General features: G+C 33.1%; 2 protein-coding genes across 2 annotated transcripts; both read right to left on the reverse strand.

Annotated features, from left to right (window-relative positions):
* Window positions 1-73: 73 nt before the first annotated feature.
* Window positions 74-4,682, reverse strand: LOC104777240 (hyperosmolality-gated Ca2+ permeable channel 1.8). Its single transcript, XM_010501452.3, has 11 exons — window positions 3,888-4,682; window positions 3,145-3,297; window positions 2,913-3,048; window positions 2,730-2,831; window positions 2,517-2,633; window positions 2,348-2,428; window positions 1,909-2,249; window positions 1,579-1,824; window positions 1,164-1,488; window positions 848-1,081; window positions 74-753 (listed from the first exon to the last, which is right to left on the reverse strand). The coding sequence occupies exons 1-11, from the start codon at window positions 4,202-4,204 to the stop codon at window positions 361-363; spliced, it is 2,445 nt and encodes an 814-aa protein (XP_010499754.1). The 5' UTR covers window positions 4,205-4,682; the 3' UTR covers window positions 74-360.
* A 4,268-nt stretch (window positions 4,683-8,950) lies between these two features.
* Window positions 8,951-10,524, reverse strand: LOC104777241 (pinoresinol reductase 1-like). Its single transcript, XM_087504743.1, has 4 exons — window positions 10,088-10,524; window positions 9,611-9,851; window positions 9,316-9,519; window positions 8,951-9,170 (listed from the first exon to the last, which is right to left on the reverse strand). Exons 1-4 carry the CDS (start codon window positions 10,169-10,171, stop codon window positions 9,010-9,012), a joined length of 690 nt encoding a protein of 229 aa, XP_087360869.1. The 5' UTR covers window positions 10,172-10,524; the 3' UTR covers window positions 8,951-9,009.
* Window positions 10,525-11,635: the final 1,111 nt, after the last annotated feature.

Consider the following 11,635-nt stretch of genomic DNA (forward strand, 5'->3'; position numbering starts at 1 on the left):
TTTCAATATGTAATTTAAATATTAAATTATTAATGTGTCTTATTTGGTAAAAACAATAAAAACTGATGATATATTTGAGAAATCAATAAAAATTGGACATTTAACTCACCCACATCCAAAGTTCTTATCATTTTCAACACTTTCCAAATTAATTAAGACAAATCAATCTTCAAATATAATTTCATACAAGTGAACAATACTAACACCAAGTTTTCCTAATCCTAAAACCAATATCAAAGTCAGCTAACAAGTAACCTAAAACCTAGACGCATAAGACAATGACTTTTAATTAAATTTTAAACGAGTAGTTTAACTTAACACTCAACCTTTATCGACATTATTACATGTCTCTGCAAGCGATCAATTGTAACGGTACTCATGCTCCTCGTACTGATGAGTATTGTAGTGATATTCATACTGAGACGATGACTGCTCATAAGCTGAAGCGTAATGAGAAGATGGGGAAGTGGCATAATTGTAGACTTGATGGTGATGGAAAGGAGTGCCGAGCTCGGTCACAGGACTAGACGAGTGTGTTTCATGTTTATCAACTCTTACCTCCGCTGTCTCTTCTTGGTGAGTCTTTGCTTCTGATGATGACGATGATGATGATGATGATGATGATGATGATGGTAATGGTACTTCTTTCTCGAATGAGTGAAAAATCGGGTGTAAGTAAGCATCTGCAAGATCAGCTTTTATGTTCAACTCTGGTTCTGTTTCCTTCTCCAACTTGTCTTTCGCCATTGCTTCCTGCAATAGGACCAAAACACACAGGTTTTTGCTAAGAGAACTCTTAAGCTTTATCTATGTTATGATGTGCCCTTGAAAAAGATAATTTCTTTACCTCAAGAGGGTATTGTCGGAAGGCAGGTTCGAAGCGGTGTTTGCAATACTTGTGGAAAGAAAGTGTGAGAATGGGCAAGATGATAAGCAATGGCGTTGAGTCAGCTGCCTCTTTAGAAGTCAAAAGCCCCATAAGCAGAAGCTGAGATATCAACAAGCTCGCGATTATACGACCATGAACATGCGGCCAAAACGCTCCACAGCTCTCATATTGTTGATTGTAAACATTAATTATCTGCATTGTAAACCAAGAAACAACCATCAAGAAACACCCAAAATTTAGTCGAGAGTTAGATATATGAGTCCTGAAAACGAACCTGATGGCGATAGACCAAGTAAGCAAAGGCAAAGAATATGAGAATGAAGGGAAGAAGAATGGGAGTAACAGCGGTGTAGACAATTCCCAAGAGGAAGTAGAGCTGGAGAGATGGGATTGTCTCCTTGAAATCAACAAAACCAGGGTCCATTGCTCTCACTCTATCTTCTTCAGTCTTCACAATAAACATGTTCTTCAAGTGGAAAATCACTAGCGGCTTTAACCGTAGAATCTCACCGGCAATACCAGCCCACCCGTCAACCATTATGTATGTGATAAAAAACGTAGCTTTCATCGGTATGGAGACCCCAATGGTTCGAGGAATCCTGTATAAACACAATAACAACAGCATTTTAGTTTCAATTCAAAGTTGGAATCTTATGAGAGTTAAAAAAAAGAGACTAAAGATTGTTTACTGAGTTGGTGATTGGTGAAGGAAAGAATGCAGCTGCTCAAACGCGGTTCCAGCAATGATACTTCCCAAGAACACATTTACTAACATGAAGTAATAGTATTTTGCTGCTGCTCTACGCTCAAGGGTCGATATAGCAATGTATCCCTCAATCTTTGACATAACCAGTAGAACTGTTGGGAGAATCCACAAGAAAATCTTTAGAGCAAGACCCGGGAGAAAACCCTGTAAGAATGACTTGATGAAATCCCTGCAACAAAAAAAAAACAAGGAGACTGGAGTCAACGGCCTGACATACCAAGAAGTGAAAACCAAGACAGATGGATAGACTTACAATCTAGTGACAGGTCTGAGGAAAGGTGCAACTCTTTCAAGACCTTCTAAATTGGCAAGAGATTGTACGAAAGCAATTGGAATCATGTAGAAGAAGACCAAGGCAAAGACTGAGATACCAATTACGAGTTTCCGGATGGTCAAAGAGATAAAAGGTATAGCAAGGTTTTGCCAATAGATATCACGAGGCTCTGGAGCGCTACTCGTTAACCATAATGTCGGATTCTTGCTCTGCTGCGTCTGTGCACAAACAGCAGCACCCCATCGTGAATCAAATGACACAAATGTAACAGGAAGCATCAGTTTGGAGTCCTTGAGAACTTTTTGCCGCTCCAAAGACATCTGTATCAGCAAGTGAATTCAACAAAGATGAAATGAGGTTTAAAGTTTCAAGCTTTTTTTTGTTTCAGCAGTACTTTAAAAGTAACGGAATGGCTTACATTGTGGTCAAACTCCTTGATTTGTTGTTTGTAGTACTCAATGGAATCAACCCTTTTACCCCATAGACCAAGAAAACCTAACTGAAATAAACCAAAGCCGATCATCGCAATCAACATCATTTCATCTCAAAAAGCTAGAAGAAATGGTGTGGTCCGTGGAGAGACTTACTTTGCAAGTAGGATTCTTTTGCGATCGTTGATGCTTCAGCACATAGTAATCAAACCAACGTTGCAGCTTCGCTCTTTGCTTCACCAGCTTTGCAAACTTGTTCGCGTTATAAACTGCCTGAAACACAAAAGTCCGATCCATCAATCACAACGCATCGTAACACAATCTATCAATCCAACCAAAGTGCGTGATTAAAAAGGACAAGCAAATTACCTGATGACAGAGGTAATGCTCAGGGTGATTCGTCTTGAAGAACTGATCCACTGTATCTGGAATAGAGTGTCCGGGGATGTCAGGGACGTTTCTAACAACAACCTGTAAACAAAAAAAATGTATATACACCAATGTAACTTAACTAACATTTATACATGTTTGATATTTGAAGTTTTCACTTACAGTGAACTGCTCTGGACGCCTACGCTGTGACGCTAAATACTGCAGACGCATAATCGCGACATTATTGTATTCTCTGTAGAGCATGAAACACGCCCAAAACGTGAAAAGATACTCCACTCCGATGTGGAAGAAGAACCTAAACATCCACACACACACAAACACACAGAGAAATGTTAATCTTCAGCCTCTTTCACTAGTAAAAACTTCAATTTTTGTTCAAAACTAAGCTCACTTTGAAGATTTGGGCTGAACATTTGATATCGAGAGCTTATCGATATTGCTGACTACGAGCTCCTTCTTCAAGAAGAAAAGTGTTCCACTTGATACATTTACTGGAACAAGAACAACAAGCGCTAATACCATTACTGGTCCAAAGATCTTCAATCTGCCAATAAAAAAAAAGAGCAGATTCTCTCATTATTACAGTAACTTTCCCGGGAAAAGAAAAAGGAAAAAGGTATCTAAAAAAGTGACTTTTTCACAAGAAACAAACACGATACAGTGATAACAACACGAAACTTCTATTGCTTTGTGGAATACAGAGCAGACAAATCTGAAACTTAGCTGTACCCTTTTGTTAGAGAATAATAAAGTACAATAATTCTGACGAGTTTAAAGATTCTTAAAACCGTGTCACTCAAAAAAAAAAAAAAAAATCGTTCTTCAAGATTACAATCAAGTACAGAAACGGTAATCCCAACCCAAAGAGACAACAACACCAAGAACAGAACCAAAAAAAAACATAAATTTTGTTTCTCGAGAGTTTAACAGTAAAGTACCAAATCTTAATTTTAAAATAAAAGGCACCCGTAATTATCGAAAAAATCGGTTTAGTGATAAAAAAGTTTCGATTTTTTTTTTTTATCCTTTCATTTTCTCGAGAAATTGATATCTCAAGACTCAACAAAAAAAAAAAAAAGTTTGGATTTTTTTTTGTCAAATTGCGAGAGGAAGAAGAAGAAGAAGAATTTATACCCGAGAGTGTAAATCCTGAGGAAGATAGCAGAATCAAGACCAGCGTGACGAATAATCTCTGATTCACTCATTTTCATAGCTTGAGGCATCCAATTAAGGAAAGTGAAATAAGTTTTGTAGTTGAGGTTCACGAATTTTCCGACGAGTGTTCCGTCGGAGCGACGGGGACTGTTTCTTTCTCCGGAGAGGTACCATTTAGGGAAGTAGACTCTGTCGTTGATGGGTTGGATTCTCAAGACGGCGAATGCTATGAGAAACAAGAAGGCGCCGAAGAGGTTGATCAGAGCTGAGACTCCTATGTCTTGTAGAGTCGCCATTGTTGATAGAGAGAGAAGGGAAGAGGAAGAGAGATTTTGATGGAGGTGAGTGGCGTAAAGGAGAAAAGAGTACAGAAAGTATCAAACTCTCTCTCTCTATGAGTTTCTCTAATTATTATTTTTTAAATTTTTTTGAGGGTTTTTTCAATTATCCATTCCTATATTTAAATATTTTATTTTATCAAAGATTTTTTTATTTCACAATTTATCATATGTTTGTTTTCATTTTTGAGTCCTGTATCTTATTTATCAAAAATATTTTCTTCACAATTTGGGTTGGTTTTTTAAATTTAATTTGGTACTATAAATGATATAAAACAGATGAAAAACTAATTAAAAAAATCAATATCATAAATTTGTAAAATTTAAAGATAGTAAAAAATAATTGTCATGGGTAAAATATTTGAATGGGAAGTACCGAACTGTAATCAAACTGAAAAAAATGAACTGAACAAAACTAAAACAAAACAAAATAATCAAATAGATTCTAAATTTATAAAGCCAAACTAAATACTGAACCGAGATTCAGACATGTATCTGAAAAAAATCAAAATATAATAATATATTGAAAATAATAATTATAATTAAACTTGATATAATCCAATTATAAATTTGTAAACTTTTAGACATATTTATAACAATTATATAGGAGTTTCACCAAAAGTCAAACCGCATAATTGTCGTGTAAAAGTGTTCCCTTTTCATCTTCTGATTTCACTTTGTCTGGTGGTCCTGTTAGAAGTAGCTTCATTGGTCTTTTACAATGGCTCTCATTCTCCTCGTTTCACCTAAACTCAAACTGCATAATTCTCGTCTACAAAACATTAGCTCTTTATTACATGTTGAAAATATCTTTAAGACTCCTTCGATATTTGTATTCTCATTTTCAATTGTGTTTTTAGTTGGAATAGATCCAAAGCCAAGAGATAATATTGTCAGAGTGGGGTGGATTATTTCACTATATTTTTTAATTTCTTGAATAATTCATTTTATATATTTCTTACTATATCTTTTTTTTTTTTGTAGAAAAGGGAATTGGTGAGAATTGAGAAATGCTCATATCGTTAGTGTGCCAACTATCAAAGTAGAGATAGCACGCGTGAAATCATCAAATCATGGAGTTAATTCCGTTTTATTGTTTTGGTATGCTCTAAATTAAATAAGGTTGGATATATAAAGAAGATACACTCTTTTATTGCCTTTATGCGTTTCTGTATTAACTTTTCAAATAAAGGCGAAGTGATAATAATGTATCATTAATAACCACACAAAAAAAACAAATCATGATGAAATTATATATCTTTGGTATTATATAATGTACTTATATGATGAAAACAAATCATTTCGTAGAATTAATATATATTTTTTTCTATTTTAATATAAAATTTTGAGTCTTTTTAGGCTTTTAGCTATGTTTAAAATATTGACGAACACTTAATTTGAAACTTAGGAAAAAGCAACGATTTGTAAAAAGTTTATTTGACTAATAAATATGGACGCAGACTTTGAAATAAGTAGGAGAAAGTTTTGACAAAAAGGACAAAAGATTTTAAAGTACATATATATAACAGCAAGACGAACAATTTGATAAAAAGAAACAAGTTGAACCATAGTTAGAACTAAGAACTAGTATATGTTTGTTGAAAACAAAAGCATGAAAAAAATAAGAAATGTTTTGTGTTTTCTACATATATATTTTATTTTGCCCCTTTATCCTATATACAATTTTATTTGTTTCATTGTGACTCAAAAGAAAAAAAGTCAATTACCAATACTTTTTTTCTTTCTACATCATTGTGAGTAGAATCGTACTATATTAATTGAGAAGTACAAATATGAAACTAACCTTAAAATGTGTAAAAAATTACATTCAATTATCATTAGAAAATTTTAATGAAGCTTAATTAACTAATTTAAATAAATATAATTAATTAAAAATAAAAAACAACCACAAATCAAATATTAAAAAATCTAAAAAATATTTTCTCTCTAGTAAATTATGGACGAAATTACTAACTATTTTGTAAAAAAAATATATAAACCAATCAGAATTTAAACTAAGATTTTATATCTAAGTATACAATACAATTATTTTAATAACTAAATTCGAAGATTTTGTTAAGATTTCAAATTATGATTCTCCTATCATCTTTATTTTATTTTATTTACAAATTGTTTGGAATTTCATATAATAGTTATAATTAATAAAATGCATATTTTTTTCTGCATATGTTGTTATTTGAATTTTTTAAAACGAAGATATATTACTCAATATGAAAATGTGTGTTTTAATTTCTACATTGGCGGGTTGGTAAAACTAAATTTATATAGATGATAAATTAATAATTTTTATTTGCTCACAATTATAATATTAAAATTACTATTTTATATTTCACAAAACAACGATGCAAATACAACAAATAAACAATATAAAACTGTAATAATACGTCAAAAATAAAATACTATAATATTCTAAAATAATTAGTATTCAAATAGACTAATAGATTTACATAACAATTTAAAATAAATATTATCTTAAACAAAATAATTTTTTTTTTTTTAAATAATTTTTATTATTATATTATAAATTTTTGTAAAAATGCTGATCCGTACTTTAAGCATGGGATATATTATAGTATTTATGTAAAACGGTAATAGAAATTTCGTAGAATAAACTGCGTATCATATTTTTGCATAGATAATTGGGGATTAAAAAATACATATTAAGAAATTATTAAGCCTAATTAAGGGGTATTATATTATTAAAAGTGTATTTGTGTGTGTACTGTAGGTTGTCACGGGACGGAATTGGTTAACTAGGAAAAGGACATTATCATTCCTAATTGATGTTTTAGTTTAAAACATCACATGTCTTCATTCCATGTATACATCATGGCTAATTAAATAATCTACATTTCCATCTACGACAAATAGATTTACATGAATAACAATTTAGGTATTAATGTTTGACCAATCTATTATATGACTAGAGATAATTTTTAAATGCTAAGGTGTTATACAATTCTATACAATTGATCAGCCATACAAATTTAATATTCAGTCATTTTAGGAGAAAATGTTTTTTTATGTCAGAGTGTATCTTGATAAAAAAAAATTATATATAATTGCTTTCGCTTAAGGTTTTGGGATTAGTAACATGTCTTGATGCGCTCATCCACGTTTCTCCATTCGTTGGCAATACACATTATGCTACATCTATCCATTACGTACATTGCTTGTAATGACATTCTTATGCGTTAAAGAAATATAAATACAAATATATATATAAATACTCAATTTACCTTTTCCCCACGACAAAATAATTTGACTTTACGACTTAATCAACCGCTGATTAGTCCGTGTGAAATTGCAATTATAAGAAAACATGTGACGTATAATAGTGTATAACATAGTAGCAGTAATTAGTAAAGATTTCGTAAACCAACGGAAATATTATTTGTGTCCATTCGACAATATGCATTCGCAATAATTATTTATCAAGCATTTGAGTTTTTATTATAGTTTTAAGTATAATGACGGCAATCGTTCGACGGTTCGAACTTGAAATAAACAACTGTAATATCCATCAGAAGAAAATTAATACTTTTTGAATAGAGAGATGTCGAATTCTCGTGATTCAATGTTGACACTCCAAAGTCCATATATGTACACATACATTTTCTCAAATCCTTTGTGAATGGCTGCAGTGGTTGGAGCAGATAAATCTGTCTGCGGACTATACTGCTTTTTATTTACCATTCATCAAATGTATTCCACAGTGGTGCAGTCTAAATAAAGCAGAGACAAAACCGCAGCGGACTAACTGTGGACCGCTTTTACATACAAATAGAGTTTGAATGGTAACTGCGGCTAGGACGGTCAAATCCGTCTACGGTCTGGACCACTCTACTTTCAAGGCGAACAACAGACCGCTGCGGACCAATTCTATTTGTATGTAAAAGCGGTTCGTAGTTAGTCCGCTGTGGTTTTGTCTCTGCTTTATTTGACCGCACCACTGCATACTACATTTGATGAATAGTAAATAAAAAGCGGTCCAGTCTGCAAACTGATTTGTCTGTCCCAACCGTTGCAATCATTCACACCCATAAAGTTAGTCTGCAACGGTCTGTTGTCTGTCTTAAAAGTAGAGCGGTCCAGACCACATACTGATTTGATCACCCTGACCGCAGTTACCATTAAAACCTTTTTTTAAACTTTATCTTGTCTTATGCGCTGTCTTTTGTTCCCTCAAAAATGTTCTAGTCTCGTGCGTTGTTGTCCACAAAAGATTACAATACTTTATACTGTACTATTACTTATCTTTTGACGGCAATTACAATAGTTTAGTACAAGCTCCATTAATTGCCAATTACAAAGTTCCAACTTATACAATTAAAGAATTCAACATTTTGTAAAGAACGTAACTATAGATAGGGCTGACATGTGGGTTTTACTGCTTTACCAAATAAAAACTTAAGGTCTTTGATATTTATATTTTCTCGTTTTACAGTGTTTCTCATTTTAAAACTTGAAGGTCTTATGGTGTTTTTGTTGTGTGTTTTTCTATTTTGTAATTAACAGGTTTCAAGCCACACAAGATTTCCTCTCGGACCACGGGAGAAGTTTTTTTTTGTTTGTTTGGTAATTTCCACGGGAGAATTAGGTTCAATGATTAATGAATAGGGTTATCAACCCTATGTGTTGGTTGTTCTTTGTATTGGTTGTTACTTGTCAAACGAAAAGAAGTATATCAACTATCTCTCAATCATTATTTTTGCATTCCATGTATTGAAAAATCAAAATAATTACAGGTACATTCGTAAGTAATCATCCATGCGTTTGTATTGCACGTCCGGATAAAGACTAGAAGCTTCTTCGTCTTCTTCGACTTCGTGATCAGTGAGACATCCTTCGTAGAAGATGTGATAGAAATGTCCTATCGCCGCTTGGTGTGAAATCTCCATTTCTACATACACACAAGTAAAGGAAATCAAATAAAATTTATTGGCTTTATTTTTAACAAATGAATCTAAAGCCTGGCCCATTAATGTCTATATTGCCGAAAATGGTGTAAACTAGTGAAACTACGTTACACTATGAATAGGACTTACGTTCAATGTTGGCAAGGAAGTCTTGTTCAGCAATATTGGTTTTCTCCAATTCATTTCCGGTTAGCTTTTCCCATATCTGAACTAATTCGAGCTGCGTGAGAACATTGTCGGGAGGTCTGATACTCACTGTTTTGTTTAATGTCCGTGGATCGTTTAACGTCTTTGCGGTATATTTTGCGATATCATTTTCATCCGCGTACACCACTATGAAATAAAACGCTTAAAATTGATTGGTTCAAAACTAAAATGAGGGAGAAAAGTTTGAACGAGAGTACTCAATTTTTTTTTTTTTTACCTTTAACATTTCCATCACCATAAATATTAATTTTTTTCTTTGAAGGAAGTAAAGCTACCATCTGACACAATCCCCCGGCCATGTACCCGGCAAAGCAAGCACCCACAACGTAAGTGTATTGGATTCCGGCAGCCTCTATAGCCTTACGCACTTCCATTTTTTGGTCGAATGTTTCTCTTCCAGGCGGTAGTGCATGTCCCATACGTGGTGGATCCATACCAAATTCAGATGGTAAAAACCGCTGAAAATAAATTACAGTATAATATAAAATATATACGACACCTTGACAGATCGATTTCGATTAATCAAGGTTAATTAATCTCTCAATTTCTATAATTTAGATTAGATAAAATCTAGATGATTTTGGGAATTAGACTTCATGATAGAAATTATAAAATTTAAGCTAGTTTCTATAGATTGACCTCACAAGTTTCCAATTAAACCAGTATAATCTTAAGCTCTTGACTCTATTTATACCTTAACGTTACCAGCCTCTTTGATGGCTTCGACGAGCTTAAGCTGGAAATGGATGCTATGGCTACGGATGTGAACGCCGGACATGGCGGAGACAACGACGTCAACAAGTTTCACGGCGGAGACGAGGCTCTGGTGGTCGGAGAAAGAAGCTTCAACGATACGTGCGCCGAGTTTCTGAAAAGAGAGAAGGAGTTGGACTTTCTCGACGTTGACACCAATCTCCGGCCGCTGCAAAACGTAAGTCTCATGACCTTCAGCCAAACAAGCCCTTACTATACTCTTCCCTATGTACCCAGTAGCTCCCACCACCAAACACGCGTTTTCTCACCCTTTTTGCTCTCTGATCCCATTTTGTTTGTTTTCCGATCTATATATGTGTTTTTTTTTTGTGTCTGGTTAAAAGAGCCTCGCTTCATTAATTGTGTATTTATATACGCAGGGAGTCACGAGTCTATATGTTACTATCTACATATAATGAGTGATTGAGTGTGTGTGTGTGTGTGTACACGTAATGCATTTGAAATAATGATATCGACAGTTGTATATTTTTTTTTCTCAATACTTTTTTCAGTTAAATTTGCTCATCGTTGCATATATAATGTTTACCAACTCTAAATGTAAATGGTACGTCACAAAATCTTGACAAAATTCTTGCTCGAGAGAATATTATATTACAAATGTAGCTAGGTCACTACTACAATCTATACACCACAATCTATACGAATTTCCGGTAATGGGTAAGAATAATTGGAATCAAATGAAAATGTGTGAAATTAAAAACGTGCATTTTTTTCCGAAGCGAGGCTGTGGACTACAAAAACAGAAGATAATAGGGATGAAAAAGTATATATATTTGTGTAAGAATATTTGGAATCAAATGGAAATGTGTGGATGAGAAACATGAGATTACATAAAAAGAAGATAGTGGGAGAAAGAAAAATATAAAATTATGAAATATCAAAAAAAGAAGGATGCACTGGGTCAGTGAATGCGATCCTTCGTTCATACTGATCCATCAAGACAAGAAACATGTTAAATGGTTATATTATTACTCGACAGAGATATTTTGATTTTCAAAATCTTAAGTATTGCCGTAATAGTTAGTACATCGATAATTTCTTCACCCACTTTTTTACCACATTCAAGGGGACAGAGATATTTTGATTTTCAAAATCTTGAAAAACATATTGCCGTAATAATTAATTAGTAGTAATTCATAGATATTTTATTCACCAAGTTTTTTACCACATTCAAATATTTTACGAGTCAAACATATTTTTCTACGAAATAATTACAAATATAAATTTTTTATTTTATTTTATTACATGATTCGTTTTAATTTTTTTATCCATAATAAATTTATTTAAATTGCTTCATCCGCACTATGTGTTAGTTGTTATCTAATTTTGTGTTTTATGAAGTAATCATTCTTTGTAATGATAACTTTCTTTTTAATATTTGTAAGATATGAAGGAGGTGAAACATGAGATTTAGGTGAACTTAATTGCAGAAGAAATGTGGTGTTAGGCTGTTAGCTTGTGGATGGAA

The sequence above is a fragment of the Camelina sativa genome, chromosome 3 (genome assembly GCF_030686135.1).
Source record: "Camelina sativa cultivar CO46 ecotype springtype chromosome 3, ASM3068613v1".
NCBI lineage: Eukaryota > Viridiplantae > Streptophyta > Magnoliopsida > Brassicales > Brassicaceae > Camelina > Camelina sativa.